General features: G+C 41.0%; 1 protein-coding gene across 3 annotated transcripts; it reads right to left on the bottom strand.

Annotated features, from left to right (window-relative positions):
• Positions 1-15,434: 15,434 nt before the first annotated feature.
• Positions 15,435-23,304, bottom strand: LOC311037110 (mitotic-spindle organizing protein 2-like). Of its 3 annotated transcripts, XR_014599927.1 has the most exons (6): positions 23,209-23,304; positions 21,584-21,759; positions 20,242-20,402; positions 19,246-19,374; positions 16,030-17,190; positions 15,435-15,899 (listed from the first exon to the last, which is right to left on the bottom strand). XR_014599927.1 is itself a non-coding variant. In XM_084046194.1 (5 exons), exons 2-5 carry the CDS (start codon positions 21,748-21,750, stop codon positions 17,036-17,038), a joined length of 612 nt encoding a protein of 203 aa, XP_083902320.1. In that variant the 5' UTR covers positions 21,751-21,759; positions 23,209-23,304; the 3' UTR covers positions 15,435-17,035. The 3 variants fall into 3 exon arrangements, 2 of the variants coding, with proteins under 2 accessions (XP_083902320.1, XP_083902321.1); XM_084046194.1 differs by having other exon boundaries at positions 15,435-17,190; XM_084046195.1 differs by lacking the exon at positions 23,209-23,304 and adding an exon at positions 23,081-23,200 and having other exon boundaries at positions 15,435-17,190.
• Between the last annotated feature and the right edge of the window lie 1,204 nt (positions 23,305-24,508).

The following is a 24,508-nucleotide window of genomic DNA, read 5'->3' on the forward strand; positions in this document are numbered from 1 at the left end:
CATTAGCTGAAAATAGCAGATCTACAAGCTCTCAACGCCTCGCACTGCGAGGCGTTGAGAGCTTGTAGATCTGCTATTTTTGGCAAAGAGGTATAGGTGTAGAGGGAAAAAAGAGCAGACTAAGTAAAAAGAAATGTTTTTATCTGCAACACAATTGTATACAATATAGAGGGGGTCCCTGCTTCATCTCTCTCAGCTAGGGGGTCCCTGGCCTGAAAACGTTGAAGACCCCTGAACTTAATCATTAACTACACATTACAAGGTCAACCTGTACCTGGGACAACCACCAAGACTTACGGGCACAGAACCAGGACCATATGACAATAAAATAATAACTGATTGTACTCAGAGCCAGTCCCTTGTTTCTGCTATAGAATAATATTTCACTGTCATTGTACTTCAGTATAAGGTTTTTGGACTAAACTTACAGTAAACATACTGTGCATTACTGATGACATGCTAATTATAAAAAATCACACCCAGTGTGAAGAGAGTGGTGCCTTTACGTGTTTTTACTAATTTTAACACCTTTTACGTATTTTTACTCAGTTTAAGTATTTTTACTCAAAAGTGTGTGTGTGTGTGTGTGTGTGTGTGTATGCGCGCGCGTGTGTGTGTTGCACTCCTGTTTGTGTGTAATTAGTGTAACTGGTTGCATCTTTGTGTTGCAATCAGCCGCAGCTGTTGAGGTCATGGTGAGGTCGTGCTCAAACATACATACAGACAGACACACACACACGGACAAAGTCACGTATAGGAGTGGTTGGCACCACTCAAAAAATGCACACAAGAAAGACACAGCACGGATGATAGAGTTATCAGGCAATTTAGAGTTGATTGGTAGTACTTTGTAGTGACGATTTTTTTGGTCCCTAACATTCATCGAGCTCAGCCTGGACTTAGTACATTTCACCATTGTGTCACTACCGAAACGAAAGTTGGTCACTACCGAAACGAAAGTTAAATCCGAAAAAATCAATAAGTGTGGAGGCCAAAATCGTCCCCCCAAAAACCTGTTAGGAGTAAGTTTCAGGCAATTTAGAGTTGATTGGTAGTACTTTGTAGTGACGATTTTTTTGGTCCCTAACATTCATCGAGCTCAGTCTGGACTTAGTACATTTCACCATTGTGTCACTACCGAAACGAAAGTTGGTCACTACCGAAACGAAAGTTAAATCCGAAGAAATCACTATGTGTGGAGGCCAAAATCGTCCCCCCAAAAACCTGTTAGGAGTACGTTTCAGGCAATTTAGAGTTGATTGGTAGTACTTTGTAGTGACGATTTTTTTGGTCCCTAACATTCATCGAGCTCTGGACTTAGTACATTTCACCATTGTGTCACTACCGAAACGAAAGTTGGTCACTACCGAAACGAAAGTTAAATCCGAAAAAATCACTAAGTGTGGAGGCCAAAATCGTCCCCCCAAAAACCTGTTAGGAGTACGTTTCAGGCAATTTAGAGTTGATTGGTAGTACTTTGTAGTGACGATTGTTTTGGTCCCTAACATTCATCGAGCTCTGGACTTAGTACATTTCACCATTGTGTCACTACCGAAACGAAAGTTGGTCACTACCGAAACGAAAGTTAAATCCGAAAAAATCACTATGTGTGGAGGCCAAAATCGTCCCCCCAAAAACCTGTTAGGAGTACGTTTCAGGCAATTTAGAGTTGATTGGTAGTACTTTGTAGTGACGATTTTTTTGGTCCCTAACATTCATCGAGCTCTACATGGCTATAAACACATTATAAACACATATCGATGACATAATGTATCAAAGGCACCGCTACCTTCACACAGGGTGTGATTTTTTTTCTGTACTTTTGAATTGGGATCCTGAAAAGTAACATTCGTATTTAATTTGAAATGCATTTAGTTATACTTATATTAACCTTATGAATTTAATTACAAATACATTGGACATAAAAAGACAATAGAATTGTAATACTAGTCATCAAGCTACTAATATAGACTGAAGTAATTAAAGCGGGTCATGTTTGCATGTTTGGAATTGTAACAGCTGAAATCAATAATATATCAGTATTCTGATATTAACCTGCGGGCCGCTTTAAGTGAGGGTGGGGGCCGCGTGTGGCCCCCGGGCCGCCAGTTGCCCATGTATGCTCTAACTGCACCACCGGGGTTTCTTAGTTGTCTAATGTCTTGTATGCTCTTCAGCAGTGGTGGGAGAAGTGAGGCCCAGCATCCCTATTCTGGCGGCAAACATTTGTCAAGATTTACAATGTGTCGACGTGTTGTGAGCTGTAGATTGACAATTCTTTGTGAAAAGATTTGGTGTAGATGGTAACAAGGCAAGCGGGAAAGTAAAGTTGCAACTTTACTAAGAATAGAGGGTTTAAGTGGTGAAGTTAATGTATAAATACACTGTGCATCTAAATACTAAAAGGATAAGTATTTCCTTCTCATCTGCATGTCTCATGTCTCTGTGGCTCAAGAGATGTGTCACTGTTTATGAACCAAAGAGTTTAAGGTTCAAAGCTCCTAAAGAACATTTTCATTGTCCATCTCAATCCTGAAAAGGTGGTTTAAATATTATGTTCTCAGTTGCTTGGTTCATGCCACCATGGCTCAAGAGAAAACTCTGGGGTTTATAAACCGAAGGTTTAAGGTTCGAAACTCCTGGAGCACATTTTTACTGTCCATCTAACTACTAAAAGGTGGTTTAAGTATTACGTTCTCTTCTGCGTTATCCATACCTGTGTGGCTCAAGAGATAAACACAGGGTCTGAAAGCAGAAGGTTTGGGGTTCAAAGCTCCTGAAGAACATTTTCACTGGCCATCTAAATTCTAAAAGGCAGGTGAAGAATGACGTTCCCAATTGTAACTTCCATGCCAGCGTGGCTCAAGAGATAAACACAGGGTCTGAAAGCAGAAGGTTTGGGGTTCAATGCTCCTGAAGAATATTTTCACTGTCCATCTAAATTCTAAAAGGCGGGTTAAGGATGACGTTCCCAATTGTACTTTCCATGCCAGCGTGGCTCAAGAGTTAAACACAGGGTCTGAAAGCAGAAGGTTTGGGGTTCAAGGCTCCTGAAGAACATTTTCACACTGTCTATCTAAATTCTAAAAGGCGGGTTAAGGATGACGTTCCCAATTGTACCTTCCATGCCAGCGTGGCTTAAAAGATAAATCAAAGGTTCACAAACGAAAGGTTCAAGGTTCAAAGCTCACTCAATACAACTACTGAATAAAAACTAAAAGGGTAATACAACAAAAAAACAATGGAGCTGTGGTCAATACAAACTGGTGATGAAAAAAAACAATAAAAAAATGTCTCAAACAAATTCATGTGAAAAAAAACAGAGGCCATAAAATAACAAAAAATACTAAAATAAAAATCTTTAATTAATATGTAAATGTATTAAGCTCCTCCCCCTGGAGGTGGGCTCCCTCCATGCTCCTCCCTCTCCTACCGGAGCTAAAAGAGGGCGTGAGGAGGGAGGCGGGCTTCATCCATGGTTCTCGCCTTAAAAAGGAGGAGCACCCAGCTGCGTCCGCGCAGACGAGACTTGGTGCGTGAGCGTTGATACGTGAGCGCTGCTGTGTGAGGACCGGAAGTGTTCTTTTTTTTTGTGTCGCGCGTGCACAAGCGCGTGCGCAAGCATGCGCGCACGCGTGTACAAATTTACGTGCGTGCGCGCATGCACAAGTTTACGTGCGTGCGCGCATGCACAAGTTTGCGTGCGCGCGTGCACAAAAAAGCAAATAAAAAGCAAAACAAAACCTCACAACATCCCTGTATTTATTTAATTATTTTACTCTCAATAACAATGATTGTTTTGCATTAGTACAGTGGACATATAAATTAATAACTGTTGTTTGTTTTATTGTTTTATATTAAAGCATTTCACTCCCAATGTGTTAAAACGTAGCATTATCATAGGCATGATTACAGTGGATATTTAAATTCATATTAGTATATAATAATATAATATAATCATATATAATAATGATCCTTATCATTAGTGTATGTACATAAATACAAATAAATAATAAAGTTAAAAAGTGCTAGGACAAGTGGATTATCTGTAATCAGCACCCAGCTAGTTTCATTAGTCTTATCTAGGTAATCCATTTAATCTATTTATTAGCATAAACCTATTTTTTTTAATACATTTCCATAACATTTATTGGGGCACTAGAGACATCTGGGCACCATATTGTTGGGACGACTGGGCACCTGGAAATCTGGGCACTAGGGACATCTGGGCACTATGGTACAACTGGGCACCTTGACAACTGGGCACTAGGTACATGTGGGCACTTGGACAACTGGGCACTAGGTACATGTGGGCACCTGGACAACTGGGCACTAGGGACATCTGGGCACCATATTTTGGACGACTGGGCACCTGGACATCTGGGCACTAGGGACATCTGGGCACTATGGTCCAACTGGGCACCTTGACAACTGGGCACTAGGTACATGTGGGCACTTGGACAACTGGGCACTAGGTACATGTGAGCACCTGGACAACTGGGCACTAGGGACATCTGGGCACCATATTTTGGACGACTGGGCACCTGGACATCTGGGCACTAGGGACATCTGGGCACTATGGTACATGTGGGCACCTGTACAACTGGGCACTAGGTACATGTGGGCACCTGGACAATTGGGCACTGGGGACATGTGGGCACCTGGACATCTGGGCACTGGGGACATCTGGGCACTGGGGACATCTGGGCACCTGGACATCTGGGCACTGGGGACATCTGGGCACCATATTTTGGACGACTGGGCACCTGGACATCTGGGCACTAGGTATATGTGGGCACTATGGTCCAACTGGGCACCTTGACAACTGGGCACTAGGTACATGTGGGCACTAGGTACATGTGAGCACCTGGACAACTGGGCACTAGGGACATCTGGGCACCATATTTTGGACGACTGGGCACCTGGACATCTGGGCACTAGGTACATGTGGGCACTATGGTCCAACTGGGCACCTTGACAACTGGGCACTAGGTACATGTGGGCACTTGGACAACTGGGCACTAGGTACATGTGAGCACCTGGACAACTGGGCACTAGGGACATCTGGGCACCATATTTTGGACGACTGGGCACCTGGACATCTGGGCACTAGGGACATCTGGGCACTATGGTACATGTGGGCACCTGTACAACTGGGCACTAGGTACATGTGGGCACCTGGACAATTGGGCACTAGGGACATCTGGGCACTATGGTCCAACTGGGCACCTTGACAACTGGGCACTAGGTACATGTGGGCACTTGGACAACTGGGCACTAGGTACATGTGAGCACCTGGACAACTGGGCACTAGGGACATCTGGGCACCATATTTTGGACGACTGGGCACCTGGACATCTGGGCACTAGGTACATGTGGGCACTATGGTCCAACTGGGCACCTTGACAACTGGGCACTAGGTACATGTGGGCACTTGGACAACTGGGCACTAGGTACATGTGGGCACCTGGACAACTGGGCACTAGGGACATCTGGGCACCATATTTTGGACGACTGGGCACCTGGACATCTGGGCACTAGGGACATCTGGGCACTATGGTACATGTGGGCACCTGTACAACTGGCACTAGGTACATGTGGGCACCTGGACAATTGGGCACTGGGGACATGTGGGCACCTGGACATCTGGGCACTGGGGACATCTGGGCACCTGGACAATTGGGCACTGGGGACATGTGGGCACCTGGACATCTGGGCACTGGGGACATCTGGGCACTGGGGACATCTGGGCACCTGGACATCTGGGCACTGGGGACATCTGGCACCATATTTTGGACGACTGGGCACCTGGACATCTGGGCACTAGGTACATGTGGGCACCTGGACAACTTGGCACTGGGGACATGTGGGCACTAAGGACATGTGGGCACCGGTACAACTGAGCACTAGGAACATCTGGGCACTTGGAGAGGTGGGCACCAAAACCATCTGGGCACTAGGGACATGTGGGCACCTGGAGAGGTGGGCACCAAAACCACCTGGACAACTGGGCACTAGGTACACGTGGGCACCTGGACAATTGGGCACTGGGGACATGTGGGCACCTGGACAACTGGGCACTAGGGACATCTGGGCACTATGGTACATGTGGTGGGCACCTGGACAACTGGGCACTAGTGACATCTGGGCACCATATTTTTGGGACAACTGGGCACCTGGACAACTGGGCACTAGGGACATCTGGTCACCATGTGTTTGGGACAACTGGGCACCTGGACATCTGGGCACCTGGACATCTGGGCACTAGGGTACTTGTGGGAATCTGTACAACTGGGCACTAGGTACATGTAGGCATCTCGATAACTGGGCACTAGGGACATGTGGGAACCTGGAAAACTGGGCACTAGGAACATGTGTGCACCTGGAGAGGTGGGCACCAAAACCACCTGGACAACTGGGCACTAGGGACATGTGGGCAACTGGGCACTCGCTGTTCTAAAAATGGTTTATGCCACTTTTTAAGGTTAATACCATGGTATGTTGTTTTTTATAATGGCATATACCGTATTTTTTAAATGGTATGCCTTTCCAAAACGGTATGTGCCTTTCCAAACCAGTATGCACCGTTCCTGGGAGTGGTATGCTGTTCCAAAATTGGTTTATACCACTTTTTAAATGGTATGTCATTTTATATATAATTATCTTTAATAACACAATTGTAGTGGCTATTTGTCAACAACAATAAAAACTCAAAAGCGACTGAGGCACCAGGCAGCGAATCTTATGCAGATCAGGGGGTAATTGGAATGAGTCCATTGTCCAGACAGGCAGCGAAGTTTTGTGGTATTTATTTAGCTCTCCATGATGAACAATATAGAAAAAGGATGTTGAAATGTTTGCACATTATAATCACAACACTATAATAATAATAATAATAATAATACTAATACTAATACTAATACTAATACTAATACTAATAATAATAATTACCATTATTATTGTTATTATTTTATGAATTATGATGAATTATTTTGTATTATTATGATGTATTATTAGTAGTATTAATATAAAAATTAGGCCAATACATCCACACAGCTTACAGCATTCAGTAACACTAGGTATAACTGCAGAATTAAATAACCCCTGTAGGCCTATTAATCATTAGCCCAAAATATTATTATTGTTATTATTATAAAAAAATAGGCCAACACATGTATCCACGCAACGAAGACCATTCAGTAAAACTGGTATAATTGAAGTAACCTATTAAATATGTATTCATTATTAACCACCCACTATGTATAATGAAATCTTACTGCATGTCTTTATACAATCATAAAGGCGCACAGTTGCTCTAAGCCACACCAAACTTAGTCCTTGGGCCAAACCCCAAAATCTCACATATCGCTACCACCTGGGATGGCAAATTCTAGTTGGGATTTTTTTATTCCTATACATCCCTAGATATTATTTTTGTATGATAGACCTTCCTGAGGCCCAGCTAAATTGGGGTTATCAGCTGCTAAAGTTACCACCCCCCATTGAAAAATGGCATTTTAGACACATGTGCATATCTTGGTATTGGCTCACGTTCAGGGCATATTACAATGTTTTATATTTTATGTTTGGTATCATTTTTAAGGGGACACTTTGAGCTTTCATTCGAGCCCTTTGTTGACTATGTATGATAAGTACAGTGGTCACTGGAGCTCTTCAAACCTTTAATAACCTTTTTTTTCTCACAATTTCCGCCTAAACCATATATTTTCTTTTAGTTATGTGGCATCAAGAAACATCAGAGACACAAAACACAACAACTGGAATACTGACATGACCCTAAGGATTCAGGAAATGTATAATTTACCCATAGTATTTCATTCTGGGGTGGTCATTTTCAGCCTTATCTTAAACAAGCACTTTTTATGAGAAATAGACCGGTCAATAGGCGTATAGGAAAGAGTACCACTAAACCTCCCTAAACATTGATACAAAAGGGTTTTCAATTGATTCTGGTACCTTTAGGCATGCTTGAGAACATCCCAAATATCCAGGAAAATATACTTAGCAGAAAAGGCATAATTTTCAAGATGCCATCCAAGATGGTCATGCAGTTCTGGGCAAGAACCATGCAGTGTTTTGCATGCAGTACAAATATGTAATTTCTGACTATTGTAAAAAGGAGACCACTTCTAGGAGAGGAGACTGCATCTATAGCTGTATGAGACCACTGTACTGTATCTAGAAACCACTGTACTGTATCTAGACCACCACACTCAGCACACTGTATCTATTGCTATCTGAGACCACTTTACTGTATCTAGAGACCACTGTATTGTGTGTATATATACCACTGTACTGCATCTATTGCTATATGAGACCACTGTACTGCATCTATAGCTATATGAGACCACTGTATTGTGTATATATACCACTGTACTGCATCTATTGCTATATGAGACCACTGTACTGCATCTATAGCTATATGAGACCACTGTATTGCATCTAGACCACTGTGCTGCATCTATATCCCACTGTACTGAATCTATAAACCACTGTACTGCATATATAGACCATTGTACTGCATCTAAAGACCACTGTACTGCATCTATAGACTAGCTACTGTATCTATAGACTGCTGTACTGTATCGATAGACCACTGTAGTGCATCTGTAGACCATGTAGTGCATCTGTAGACCCCTGTTGTGATCTGTAGACCCCTCTAGTGTGTCTGTAGACCCCTCTAGTATGTCTGTAGACTACTGTCGTGATCTGTAGACATCTCTGGACACCGATACTGCATCTGTAGACCCCTCTACTGCATCTGTAGACCACTCTAGTGCATCTGTAGACCACTCTAGTGCATCTGTAGACCCCTCTACTGCATCTGTAGACCCCTCTACTGCATCTGTAGACCACTCTACTGCATCTGTAGATCACTCTAGTGCATCTGTAGACCACTCTAGTGCATCTGTAGACCCCTCTACTGCATCTGTAGACCCCTCTACTGCATCTGTAGACCACTCTACTGCATCTGTAGATCACTCTAGTGCATCTGTAGACCCCTCTACTGCATCTGTAGACCCCTCTACTGCATCTGTAGACCACTCTACTGCATCTGTAGATCACTCTAGTGCATCTGTAGACCCCTCTACTGCATCTGTAAACCACTCTAGTGCATCTGTAGACCACTCTACTGCATCTGTAGACCACTCTACTGCATCTGTAGACCACTCTAGTGCATCTGTAGACCCCTCTACTGCATCTGTAGACCACTCTACTGCATCTGTATATCACTCTAGTGCATCTGTAGACCCCTCTACTGCATCTGTAGACCACTCTACTGCATCTGTAGACCACTCTACTGCATCTGTAGACCACTCTACTGCATCTGTAGACCCCTATACTGCATCTGTAGACCCCTCTAGTGCATCTGTAGACCGCTCTAGTGCATCTGTAGACCCCTCTACTGCATCTGTAGACCACTCTACTGCATCTGTAGACCCCTCTACTGCATCTGTAGACCACTCTACTGCATCTGTAGACCACTCTACTGCATCTGTATCACTCTAGTGCATCTGTAGACCACTCTACTGCATCTGTAGACCACTCTACTGCATCTGTAGACCACTCTACTGCATCTGTAGATCACTCTAGTGCATCTGTAGACCACTCTACTGCATCTGTAGATCACTCTACTGCATCTGTAGACCACTCTACTGCATCTGTAGACCACTCTACTGCATCTGTAGATCACTCTACTGCATCTACCGAGCCTTTGTGGCGACATAGTCATGTTAAATGTGCTTTATATATACATGTTTAAAGCTGTGTTGAGTTGAGATGCAGTATAGTGGTCTATAGATACAGTACAGTGGTCTATACATGCAGTACAGTAGTTTATAGATTCAGTACAGTGGGATTGGATGCAGCACAGTGGTTTATAGATTCAGTACAGTGGGATATAGATGCAGCACAGTGGTCTAGATGCAATACAGTGGTCTCATATATGCAGTACAGTGGTTTCATGTAGCAATAGATGCAGTACAGTGGTATATATACAATACAGTGGTCTCTAGATACAGTAAAGTGGTCTCATATAGCAATAGATACAGTGCGGTGGTATATACAATACAGTGGTCTCTAGATACATTAAAGTGGTCTCATATAGCAATAGATACAGTGTTGTGGTCTAGATACAGTACAGTGGTTTCTAGATACAGTACAGTGGTCTCATACAGCTATAGATGCAGTCTCCTCTCCTAGAAGTGGTCTCCTTTTTACAATAGAGGATATGCACATGCTTAAAGTGAAGGGGGGCCCTGCTTCATCTCTCTCTCAGCTAAGGGGGTCCCTGCCTCATCTCTCTCTCAGCTAAGGGTCCCTTTCGCCTGGAAAAACGTTGAAGTCCCCTCTACACCTATGTAATATTACTAGAGATAATATACAAAGGCAGTCTGACTGAATAAATGACAGTAATAATGTGTAGGTATACTTTTGTGTTTTGTAAACGATTGACATGCAGTTTGGGTCCCAAGAGTCCCTTCCTTCCTAGAAATGTAGTGGAGTCAAACTAAACAAACTAAACTAAACTAAAGTAAATGTACTTAACTGTCAACCACTGAACAGTATTCCCAGTTTAAAATTCAAAACTCCAATTGATTAGATTAGGGTGTATTGTGTATATTAGGCCTACTACATACATTTATAGAGGATGCTATTGATCTTGTGGAAATGTCAACAGTATAGTAGGCATGTGTCATAAAGAGAAAAGTATCATTGTATAGCTTATAATGTCTGTTTCAGGTGCTACTGCATATAATACAATATGCGTGCTATGATATGATATTTGAGAAATGAGTAGCCTAAAGTTTAGTAGATCTCTAGAAGTGTGTAGATTGTCTATTTTAAAATCTATCTATCTAAAGACTTTAGATACTAATACATTTTACTTGTATAGCACCTTTCATGACATGAAATGCAGCTCAAAGTGCTTTACAGAGCAGGAATAAGCAACAAGTGCAAGTACAAATGATTAACAATACAGCAAAAAAGAAAAGCAAATAACAACATTAAAAACACAGCAAAAAAGCCAGTGAAAAAAAATGTGAGGAACCCTCTTAGCTGAGAGAGAGATTGAGCAATTTGCAGGTTCTTAATTTGCATTCATCATGATCAACATTAATGTGTAAAGTGTGTTGGGGCGTGTTTCACAAGTTGGCTGAATTGTGATGAATAGGCCAGGTAGATAGGCAATAACAGTTAACTACAACACACACACACACACACACACACACACACACACACACACACACACACACACACACACACACACACACACACACACACACACACACACACACACACACACACACACACACACACACACACACACACACACACAGGCCCTAATCCCGCTGATTCACACACGACATATTTAAGAAAATGACTGGTTATTTTATTCCTTGATTAAATTGCCAATACTAGATATGCAACATTCCCATTTTTGCAAAGATTAGGGCAAGACAGACAGACGGACAGACTAGTTATAGCCATTTAAGTCAAACACTGCTCTAACACTGTTATGGTGCCACATCTATGTGCATTTTTAGTGTGAATATTGTCATCATGGTGGTCCCCTGATCAGTGTTTCTGCCACGTTTTGTGCAGATTGGAGCAATGGTGTGCCTCTCTGGCCCTATGGGTTCCCCTTGGGGCTTGTGGTGGTCACACGTGGCCCCTTCTGGGACTATTGTCATGGCAGACCCCTGAACAGCGTTTGTTCCCAGTTTGGTGTGGATTAGAGCAACTGTGCGCCTTTATGATTGTATAAAGACATGCAGTAAGATTTCATAGTGGGTGGTTAATAATGAATACATATTTAATCGGTTACTTCAATTATACCAGTTTTACTGAATGGTCTTCGTTGTGTGGATGCATGTGTTGGCCTATTTTTTATAATAATAACAATAATAATATTTTGGGCTAATATTTTGGGCTAATGATTAATAGGCCTACAGGGGTTATTTAATTCTGCAGTTATACCCAGTGTTACTGAATGCTGTAAGCTGTGTGGATACATGTATTGGCCTAATGTTAATAATTATTATTAATACTACTAAGAATACATAATAATAATAATACAAAGTAATACATCATAATTCATCAAATAATAACAATAATAATGGTAATTATTATTATTATTATTATTATTATCCTTATTATTATTATTATTATTACCATTATATATATACCATTTAAAAAGTCGTATAAACCAATTTTGGAACAGCATACCACGCCCAGGAACTCCACCCATAATTGGCCACTCGTCCAGGTGCCCACATGTCCCTAGCGCCCAGATGGTTTTGGTGCCCACCTCTCCAAGTGCCCACATGTCCCTAGTGCCCAGTTGTCCAGGTGCCCACATGTCCATAGTGCCCAGTTGTCCAGGTGCCCACATGTCCCCAGTGCCCAGTTGTCCAGGTGCCCACATGTACCTAGTGCCCAGTTGTACAGGTGCCCACATGTACCATAGTGCCCAGATGTCCAGGTGCTCAGTCGTCCAAAATATGGTGCCCAGATGTCCCTAGTGCCCATGCCCACATGTACCTAGTGCCCAGTTGTCCAGGTGCCCACATGTACCTAGTGCCCAGTTGTCCAAGTGCCGAAATGTACCTAGTGCCCAGTTGTCAAGGTGCCCAGTTGTACCATAGTGCCCAGATGTCCCTAGTGCCCAGATGTCCAGGTGCCCAGTCGTCCCAACAATATGGTGCCCAGATGTCTCTAGTGCCCTCCTGACTTGATGTATTCGATTCATGTATTGGCCTTATGTTAATAATAATAATTATTAACATAACATAAGGCCAATAAATAAATAATATTAATAAATAACAATAATAATAAATAAAAATAATAATAATGAATTGTATATATATATATATATATATATATATATATATATATAAAAATGTATATGTGGTTGTAAATATAGTTCGTTTGCAGTTATATCCACCGTAATCACGCATACGATCTATGTAAAATACGTTTTAACATAAATATTGCGAGTGAAATGGTTTAATAACCAATAATAATCCATTTAAATAATGAACACAATCAGAAATAACAGTTCCGGGCTCAGACAATAATTAACATTATTTTAATTAACTTAAGAATGATAATAATTTTTGTTGATAAGCACCATCATTATTATAAATGTACATATATGCATAAATGTGCACACACACACAAATAAAGTGCTCAAACATCATTATTATAAATGTATACACATTCTGTGTGTGTGTGTGTGTGTGTGTGTGTGTGTGTGTGTGTGTGTGTGTGTGTGTGTGTGTGTGTGTGTGTGTACGTTTTAACATAAGTATTGGGAGTTAAATGGTTTAATAACCAAAAAAACACGCACTTCCGGTATTGTAATGTTATAAATGTATATATCCACCGTAATCATACAAACGATCGTTGATACAATCAGTTTCAACATTAATATTGAGAGAAATGTGTTTAATATATAGAAAAAAACAGGCACTTCCGGTCCCTCACACAGCAGCACTCACGTATCAACGCTCACGCACCAAGTCTCGTCTGCGCGGACGCAGCTGGGTGCTATTGTTAAAAAGACAGAAAATTGAGATCTTCCCTGACCAAGATTCAAACCCACAACCATCCGCTTGTGAAGCCTATGCTTTACTCTTGCACCACCAGGCCTTTCACATTAATTAGGATTTCGAGGTTATATTTAAAGTTAAAGCAAGAGGTGACAGGTCAAAAGATGAAAATCCATAGCAAACACCTCTACCCCTGACAGAATGACTGGATCTACTAGATACACCCTCTGATGATCAGGGAAAGGGTTCATTATGACACGACTGAGATTTAGGTTGTTTAAAACCATCTGTTAGAAAACGTTTACTCTGGCTGAGTCTGAACCCAGATTTACACTTTCATTGAAAGGAAACAGAGAGATGTTTCGTAATGTCATAAAAATTCATACCCTTTTTGTCATTTATAAATTCCTTAGTTTCAGATGATCAAAACTATAGCAGTTTTGGTGTTAAATCAAGTAGGCTACATTGTTCTCACTTTGGACTGGACATTAAAAAATATGTCTTAAGTTTTCAACTATAGTTCCTCAAACAGTGCTGTATTACTCTATGATTAACTGAATTAAGTTTAAGAAAATACCACTTCGCGCTCATGGCATGCAGCATATCAATCAAAACAATGATCAATTATAGGCCGAGCTCCATACTTCGTTTTGAGGTATTCTAGTGACTCAGGGATAACAAATTACATAAATTCAACCACTTAAATGTTATGTATTTATTGCAACAACCAACCAAGAGTGTTGCAAACGGCTGAGTTTGTAACAAAATGAGGAAACTCACAAAAACAAAGAACGTTTAAATTATTTTATTAAAACTAACTTAACCCCATATGGGTAACCGGTGAGCCTCAGGGCTCAATACTAGTGTATTTTCTGTTTTGTGTTATTATGAGGAAAGTTTTGACTGAAAATAGCCGATCGACAAGCTCACAACGTGTCGCAGTGAGCTTGTCGATCGGCTATTTTCTGCTAAAGCTATACCCACAATACGGATACTGGGGTGGTTGACAGTGCTTAAAGGGCAAGACCACTTTGGTAGAGGTTTGGGTTGTGTAGTTACCTTGCCATGATGCATCTCCAAAGGTGGGCAAGAAATCTAAAATAATTGCTCCATTGATAATAAAAAAATATGCTCCTCATTGAATTACATTGTAGGCTGAAACAGCTCTCAAAGTCACTCTTTTAGCACAAACGAACGCAAATAAAGTTGATTCAGACTACATAGAACATCACCAAACCCAGTACCGTTTGTTTTTTAAATAAAAATGCTAACATCCTGTTGATTTTGCTATTTTTATTAAAAAGAACTCGGACTGGATCCGCGGATCTGGATCTTCAAATAGTAAAATCAACAGGAAGTTAAAATTTTTATTAAAAAAAAAAACAGTACTGGGTTTGGTGATGTTCTATATTGACTGAATCAGCTTTGTTTGTGTTCGTTTACGTGCTAAAAGAGTGACTTTGAGAGCTGTTTCGCCGTACAATGTCAATGAGGAGCATATTTTGAATGATCAATTTCTATTCAATTATTATACAGCAATTATTTTAGATTTCTTGTTCACCTTTGGAGTTACATCATGACAAGGTAACTACACAACCCAAACCTCTACCACAGTGATCTTGTTCTTTAACAAGCAAAATCCAAAAGGCTGGAGTGCTCCCAGTGAGCTTCACGGTGAGAGATAGAAGAAGGATGAAGTCCAGCCACCTATTTTATAGAGGACAATCCAGGTGGGCCAGATCTCCACTGATGACACCCTCCGCCCTCCAATCATTCTGACACACATGACACATGGTTAGTAACCATGACAACCACACCAGTCACCCTGACAACTCCTCCAAGGAACAGGCCATATGGTGTAGTTGGCAGGGCTTTAATGAAGAAAAGGTGACATTAAAAACAAACAATTAGACAAATAATCATACATTGATGATAATAATGAAGTGCACATTAGCATTCACACTGATTTACATGTCACCCTTAAAGTCACATCAGACAATGAGCATGAAACTGTCGTTGATTGGTACAGTACATAATCTATCCTAAATATGGGAGCCTATATTTTAGCCTACGACACAATGCTCTATTTGATCATAACAGAAAATAATTGCAATGCAGATTGTTTTTTTTGTTTAAAAAAAAAATGGTGGACTTTAAACAAATGCAACAGTTGAAAGCGTACATGTAACTGATCACTTATAACAAAAGAGAAGCACTGAGTGAAAACGTTTTTATTTCTTTCTTTTTTTGTTTCGTTAAACAGAACAGCAGTTATATATCTCCCTAAACGGAAACGTTCAAAATAATTTAATCCATTTAGACCTGAGGCCGATTCTAAAACGCCTTCTAAATCCTGACCTAAGTTTTCTGAAAAAATGTATTCAAAAATTACAACAAATGTATGTTGCTATATACTGTACATAGCAAGGTTCCCGCCCAAACAGAGCGACACAAGACAAAACCAAATGCAAAGTAAGCATCATCATGGGTACCACACTTATTCAAAATCCACAGTATTCTCCTACTCAATCATATTTGTCTCTTTAAGCCTGCTTGAATTTTAAGACTTGTTTCCAATATTTTAATGGAACAAATGTCAATAATTCAGAGCCAGATAGAGTGGCAGACAGCAGTTGGAGATGAGTAAAGGAATCTAAGGATGCAAACTCAGTGGTTCTCAAAGTGGGGTCCGGGGACACCCAGTGGTCCTTGAGGGGATCCAAGGGTTCCCCAGCTAAATGATTGATAGTTAGGAACCAAATGGACCTTTACATGTCTGTAACTCTGTGAGTGAACAAATGGAACCAATTTGGTAGCCTGCACGTCAGCAGTTCGTTTTCCCCACCACCAGCCAAAGTGACGCAATGGGACTTTTGACAGGGCCATACCAAAAGTAGGTTGCTTTATTCGGATACGTGCGTGTCACTGCCCGCCCCTGCCGGTTATGTTTTTTTTTTTTTTTATAGGCTCTGTCATGATTAATTGACCACACATATGAAGTTAAACAACAAAATTCTATCCGAACGATATCTTAAAGGTAAATTCCGTGCCTCAAAAAAGAAGTTTGAGAGCGTTTTCCAGTTTTAAAACCAAAACCAAAAACAGTGGACAGAAAAACATGGCTGCCGTTCCATTTTGGTCGGGTGCACTCGATTCCATTCGGTCTCACACTCGAACTCTCCACCTGATTGGCCAACCTTCGCTGTCAATCACAGAACAATGAGCGAGGACGCTGATAGGAGAGTTCATGTTATGAACTGCGGAGAAACGCCCAGACAGGCCTGTAAGCCAGACTCACTACTGAAATCAAATACAAATCCGAAGGGAGGGGTTTACCAGGCTACCAATTTGGTTCCATTTCTACACTCACAGAGTAACGGGGGTCCGTGGCCTAATGGCATACCAAACTGGGGGTCCTTGACATGATTAAACGTTTGAGAACCCCTGTGCTAACTACATTATGTTGAAGTTATCTGGGAGGATGAGCTACTGCTGCCAGAGCTCTTTGTCTTCTGCCCCCTGGTGGCACTGGGCTGGCGCTGCACTTTCTGGCTGGAGGAGCCCTCTCTGTTCATGTTCTTGTCACTGTGACCAGCTCCTGCTTTACTGCGCACTGTGAGCACAAAACAAACACAACACATGAGACAAGATTGTGTCTGTATGACCTACATCACAGCTTTCAAATAACTTCTTACAAAAACTGAGAAAACATGCATCAGAAAGATGAGATACAGTGGGTCATGATTATGTTCTTTCAATATTGCTTATTGCATGGCTGCATTCAAAAGTACACATACCAACATCCACATTAGTTGTAAAGGGGCACAAAAGTGCTTTTTTTAAATATCAAATAAACACTGAAGTCACATAATTCTATGTTAACCCAAGTGATTTGTGTGATCTGTGTTGATTCTACATTTACTATTATACACATCGTAGGCGCAGCGTGAAAATGACAACTGTGCTGCGTCAGTCACAAACCAGCAATGACACTTGTGCAGTGCTGGTCGCCCACTTTGAGCCAGGTGTATGTAACTGGACAAAACACACCCTGGATTTTATCTTGAGTGGGAAAGGCTACAATCTGCCTTCATTGCCAGGACAAATGGCTCTGCAGTAGTTTCAGGTATTTTATCTGTTCCAGCGCCTATCGACAGATGGAATCATGGCACCCAGGTAGACGAGCCAATTTCCACCCCTTTTCCAGCGCGATGCTATTAGAGATCCACCTCATTTGAGAAGAGACTCAGGGCTCAGCTCTACGGCGTGAGTAATTCACTCACATTGATACATACATGCTAAACTGAAAATGTATTTACAAGTGTGTGTGAATAACGACACGACTTGAACAACCTCTATAGAATCGTCCATTAGTTATTAATTCAACAAACAAAAATATTATCCTACCCGTTATACATCTCAATAGAGTTTTGTGGTCGGCATACATGTCTTCTGAATTCAGTAGCTAATATGGATGACCGTGGAATGTTTTAATCAATAATCCGCTTTGTGACTTTGCACATCTTACATTGCAAGCCGTGTATGTGGAGACTAATGAATCAAGCAAGTTGCAATCCATTGGTTGCAACGTGTCAATTTGGCACCATCACCAAAATAACTATATCTACAACTATGAAAACCTTATGCCGCCCCAAGTTACAGACAACTTGATGAATTATATGTGTATAAAGATTAGTTTATCATATTTGTAATTCACTTTCTAGCCCCTTTGAACCAACAATTGATAAACACAAGGTGAATACATCTACCTGAATGAGATGATGGCAATGATACACTTTTACAACACCCTTGAACAGGTTCAGTTGCGCTCATCCACACACATGCACACTAGGGGTTTCACCAAAAACTAGTCAACACCGTCGGCAGTAGTCAAATTAGTCGACTATTATAATAACTACTAGTCGACACTGTTGGCAGTAGTCAACTAGTCATGGACTGCTCTTTATAGATGTTAACAGATATACAGTTGTTGCTTGTTGATAGGGAACAACAATATAAGACAATTTTTCCATGCAATGGGTGTGAAATGGGGGTCGGGGGGTATCATGATCCTTTACGTTCATTCTTTATTTATATTATGTACAAGGTAACAAGATCATCTCAAGTATTGGATTACAGTTACCACTTTACATACAGTAAATCTCTTGATGACAACTCTGTACTTTGATAAGCTTTTGTTAGAATGACTCAAATTACTATTTATTTTCTTTTTGTTTCTTTGCGTGGTCCTACACAGACAGTGTGACATGCCACAATAAAATGCTTCAACTTCCTGCCTTCTAAAATACAACTGTCATTGTTACCTGACCAAGAACTCCTCTCTCTTGTGTTTCGTCACTGAACAGTTAAAAGACTTAGAAGTCAACTAGTCAAACTATCAAAATGTTATGAAAAACTTGGCAACTATTAAAAATCAATAGTCGTGAAACCCCTCTTGCACACATGCATAATACATGCATAACACACACATTCAAACTCCCATGTCCTCGTTTCCACGGTATGAACAAAACACGCGTCATTCAGATACACCCCTAATTTGATGCAACAGGCACTGTACTGTATGTGTACAAAACACGACTTGCATCCGAGGAGAAGGGCAGGCCAAGCATACGAATGGAGTTACACAACACAGCGCAGCAACGGGGACCTTGAGAGTGAGCGTCTTGCTGGCCGTAGACCACAATCTTAGTGTTGACCCTGGTGGGCCGGGTACCAGAGGATGAAGGGGGAGGTGCAGGAGGCTTAGGGCTCTTGCCAGAGACCACACTATCATCTTCTTCAAGAAACAAGAAACAAGAGGCTTTTTTGTGGATTTATATAATATACACCAAAATTAAAACCACAAGAAAGGAAAATGACAGCACATGTAGTGAGTGAGTGGAGATGTGCTGCTGCTGCTGGTACACTATTAAAAAAAAGAAAGCAAACGTTTTATATTCTCTCTCTCCTCAGTGTCCCAATGAGAGGAGGCGAGCATTCAGAGAAAATAGCAGATCCACAAGCTAAGGACTGCTATTAGATCTGCTATTTTCGGCAAAGACATTTGGTGTAGAGGAAAATACTATTGGACACCAGTCAACAAAGTATATACGTAGGGTGGTTAAAGGGGGTGTGTAAGTATATGTTTTTGTTAGAGTCAAAGCTCTATATTACGATAGCAGTCATTTCTATAGAGAGTGTTCGTTCAGTAACAAGGGTCTCCCTAGTCTCTCTCTGAACTCTTCCACTATCTTCAAATGCTAAATAGAGTCTGTAATAGTCTCTGTACATGGCTGTAGTTCTATTTTCCAGAAAGTGACATGAACATTTCCTGTTCCGGCTGAGTTTCCCTCAGCTTCATTGGCTCAGCTCCATACTCTTTGAACTAGAAACACACATGACACCTTCATAATTATGTGTTTCCGGTTCAAATCTGTTTCCGGTTGAATTACTGCAACTCCTTATACTCTGGGCTCAGCAAAAAGGTCATCTCCCGTCTTCAACTGGTGTCAAATTCTACAGCTAGGTTAGGTTCAGGGTTGATTTTAAGATTTTACTGGTGACTTTTAAAGCCTGGCAAGGCCCTGCTCCCAGCTACATCAAATCTATTTCCGGTTGAATTCTTGTGGAAACACAGCGTGTGTTGTGTTTGTGGTAAACTGACCTCTGTGCTCTGCAGGTGCTGAGGTCAGACTGGTGGTGTGGGAGGTGGTCGACGAGTCTCCCAACGTAGCATCAGCTATCCTCTGCCCCGCACACATGGACTTCAACGTCTGGAACACTGCCTGAGGCGCCACGTTCATCTTCAACAGATCCACAATGATCCTAGATGGACAAAATAGCAGCCATGTTTCCATTTAGCCTGCACAGCAAAACCCTCAGTGTTCCATTTGTCCATTCGTGACTGCGAGCGTAGAAATGTAATCATATGGACCGACCCTTGCGGGTCCATTTGGTTACATGTGTACACTCTCAAAGATAAAGCTGTGTTCCGGAACTTCTTTTCATGCATAAAACCAATCTGTATGTATGGTAAAGCAGTGGTGTGCCATGACAAGTCCAGGCGTGCTTTGGGATTTAGTGACAACCACACATTATTATTGCAATACAATTTGGGCATTTAGCAGACGCTCTTTATCCAGTACAAACCAGGGCCGGTGGAGGGCTGATCGCCGCTCTAGGTGAGATTCCTTTGATTTAATTTTTTCGCCGTTCTGGGCGGATTATGACAGTGTAGTGCCTCAGTAAACTAGGATCACAGGTGAACCAAGAACCAAGCATCAGTCTAAACTCTAAACAATATATTATACTATCAAAAAATGATCTGTACATTGAAACTACAGACACTATAGGATACCAGGTAAACAATGCACCTACCATCTGTCTAAATAACATGCTATCTAAAATATTATTTTTACCTTTGCATAAGTCTGCATGATCATCGAGGCTAGGTCAAGTGCTGCTATGATATGAACAACTATACAAAAAGTTATGAATTCTTTCTTTTTTAGATGTACTATACCCGTAGAGGCCAATTCTACACCTTAAAGAAATATGTATTTTAAACTTTCCGTCAGAGCAAACCAGAGGTTCCAGATTTCATGTGAGCAGTTCATGTTAACAGTGTGGTTGGCTCATTGTACTGCCTGGTTAACTGCTTGTACTGCCTGTAACTTAACCCAATAAGGCCGGGAACGCATCTGTGTCATTTTAGATTTCTTTGGCTATAGAAAATAGCAGATCTACAAGCTCATAGCGCGGCACCGCGCTACGAGCTTGTAGATCAGCTATTTTTTTTAAATCTTGAACATTTTTGCAAATCTTTGAATATATATATTTTTAAGCGAATATTTGTAACTCAAATCTTTGCTTCTGGGGGTCCCTGGAACTAAATATTTTGAGATGGGGGTCCATGGTAAAATACATATAAGTATTCAGTCAATCAATGGGGGTCCTTGAAACTAAACAATTTGAGAACCACTGGGTTTTCTATTATATGAACCTACTTGAAGATCTCTTGATCTATGGTGATCCCAGCAGCCTGGGTGAGCTCGAACAGCTCGCTCTCCTCAGCGTTGAGAATCTTCTTCTTTTTCAGGGCATATTTCTGGACATTACTGGTCACCAGCACATCAGGGGCGCTGGGCGCAGACTGCCCAGACTGTTGAGACATCACGGACACCTAGAGAAATATGCAATTACAATGAATCATAACCAGTGGTGGAAAGTAACTGTACATGTACAAGTACTTTTACTTCTACTCCACTACATCTCAAGAGGCAAATATTGTACTTTCATTCCACTACAATTATTTGAAAACTGCAGTTACTTTGTAGATTTTGATTATTATTACAAAACATACATTATACAACAGGTAGTTCCCACCAAGCAATCTGATTGGTTGAAATAGCTTTCTAGCCGTGCTTCAAACCAGCATCATAGCACGGGCCGAATCACATTAATAAATCACTCCGCAGTGCAGTCCAGTCCGCACCTGATTAGACCATTATATGGCACAGCTGTGCTGTGAAGTCACTCTGTCCCACGGTAGGAAAACAAACAGACAGTAGCCTGACCCACCGCCGCTACCGGAGAACAAACAGCTATGCAAAATGGACTATGTTGTTAATTTGGTGGATTTACGGTTGATCAATGGTTAGAAGGTTATAAATATCCTCCTGTGTAAAGTAAAATGACTCCCATTTCGTTAACAGTCCAGTAGGCTATATGCTCCGTCGTACGACCGTGTCACGCGGCCAAAATAGCCGATCTACAAGTTCACAACGCGTCGCCATCGCGACGCGTTGTCAGCTTGTAGATCAGTTATTTTGGCCGCGTGACACGGTCGTACGACGGAGCATATAGCCTACTGGAATTCATTCCACTGCGCAAGCATTGATAGCTCAGCTGTGTTGATGAGACAGTGCCTCAAACTCAAAGCACTGCTACAGGGACTATTTAATGTCTCTCAGTCAAAAACTCTTCTCTTTACAGGGAAACGGACAATAGCGAAACATTTTTATTATTAATTGCCCCACAATATGAATACATTTGGATGTGTTTTGTTGGTAACTGTTGTATAATCGCAATATTACACTCGAGGGTGTGCTTTACCTTACATTATTGGCACTTCAGTGATGCTGGCGGAACCCGGCTGGCGCCTCGTTCCTGACCGCATCACTGTCGTGCCAATAATGACGGTAAAGCACACCCTCTCGTGTAATATTGCTTAATTAACCACATTCAGCCCTATATACAGTACATTTTGGCCATTTGAAAATATCTACAAGCTCATTAGTGAGCTTGTACTTTCTACTTTTGGTACTTTAAGTACATTTTGATACCAATACTTTTGTACTTTTGCTCAAGTATATTTTTAATTCCAGACCTGTACTTGTAACAGAGTATTTATACATTGCAGTATTAGATACTTTTACTTAAGTACAAAATGTGAGTACTTTTCCACCACTGATCAAAACTAGCATTTAGAACATGGAATCTACCCAAATAATCGATCCGTTCAGGTGATAGAAAATGGGTTAACTTGCTTTACTTCCTTTCTCACTAAAGACTACACTCTAGCTCGAACATACACTTTAACAGCTGTTAATAATAATGAATGATTACATACGGTCTCGATAGATAAATACGTTCCGATTGTCAGATTATTCAAAAACAAACGAGCCTGACATCAACACGGTCCCACACATAACATGTCATCATTGTGCGACCCCATGAGAGAAGCGTCATCCACGGAGGAACGCCCCCTTTGGATTGCTGTATTAAATATTACTTTTTTAGATCATGATACACCACGTTTTGCATTAAAATGAGGTTAATGCCGCCTAAATGTTACTGTGTCTTCGTCTGCACCACAACACTGAACACTCGAACCAGTGAATCTACCGTTAAACAATATCATGGAATGTTGACTCATACGCCCCCTTGTGGCTGCATGTTTTGTAGCTAGATCTGCTATTTTCAAATAGCCGAACTTATTAAATATTATATTTTTTACTCCACTACAATTATTTGTAAACGTTAGTTACTAGTTACTTTGTAGATTTTGAATATTATTACAACATTATTATTGCTAAAAATAATATTATTAATAAATATTATTTTGATAATTGTTTTACATTATGATACTTTGTGAAACCGGACATTCTGCATAATGAGTACTTTTACTTTTGATACTTTAAATAAGTTGAAATAGCTCTGTATTCCCATAGCAATCATTATGTTACGGTATGTTTATTTGGTTTGAGATGGACATCACAACTGTTATAGCACGAGTGATAATCTAACACCTGTCCACAGGAGGCTTTTATAAGTAGAAACACTAATCTAAAACTTAATCATAATGGTAATAATTAACAATTAATCAATCAGACCCAATACATTAACCTGTGAAATAATGATTAGATATGATAATTCCAATGCAGTCAAACTATTCATTTGAGCTGTTGTTTCAACCATAATTTGAGCCCTTTTAAACACATTACCATCTCTCTCTAGTTTTAGATCCGTAGGCAAAGAGTTCCAAAGTTTTACCCTCTTTACTGAGCAGGCAGACTGTCCAAATGAGTTTTAGCACATGGGAACAATACAATCACCATTTGCTGAAGCTTGTGTAGTTGCTCTAGTCTAGATCCATCATCATTCATTCAGATCACTGCTATAGATTGTCTTTTCAGTAACAGGGGTCTCCCCGACTCTTCAGCTCTTTAGTTAAAATACAGGTCCTGAATGGAGACCCAAAGAAAAGTCTTATAAGGGTCTTTATTTTCAGTTTTCTAACAAAATATCACTTAAACCCCTTACTTACTTGTAAAATGGACCTGAGTTGTAACTGTATTTGGTATGCTTTTTTCACTCTACACCAAATCTCTCAACGCGTCATGTTGTGATCTTGTTGATCGGCTATTTTT

Source organism: Gymnoscopelus microlampas (genome assembly GCF_963454915.1).
Source record: "Gymnoscopelus microlampas genome assembly, chromosome: 21".
NCBI classification, from domain to species: Eukaryota; Metazoa; Chordata; class Actinopteri; order Myctophiformes; family Myctophidae; genus Gymnoscopelus; species Gymnoscopelus microlampas.

What these genes read in the sequence shown, in the direction of transcription:
- LOC311037110 (XM_084046194.1), bottom strand. Translation starts at nt 21,750, where the DNA reads ATGTCTCAACAGTCTGGGCAGTCTGCGCCCAGCGCCCCTGATGTGCTG. An exon ending in ATAGATCAAGAGATCTTCAA is followed by an intron (nt 20,403 to 21,583) that starts GTAGGTTCATAT and finishes TTGTCCATCTAG; the next exon opens with GATCATTGTGGATCTGTTGA. An exon ending in GCAAGACGCTCACTCTCAAG is followed by an intron (nt 17,191 to 19,245) that starts GTCCCCGTTGCT and finishes TTGTGCTCACAG; the next exon opens with TGCGCAGTAAAGCAGGAGCT.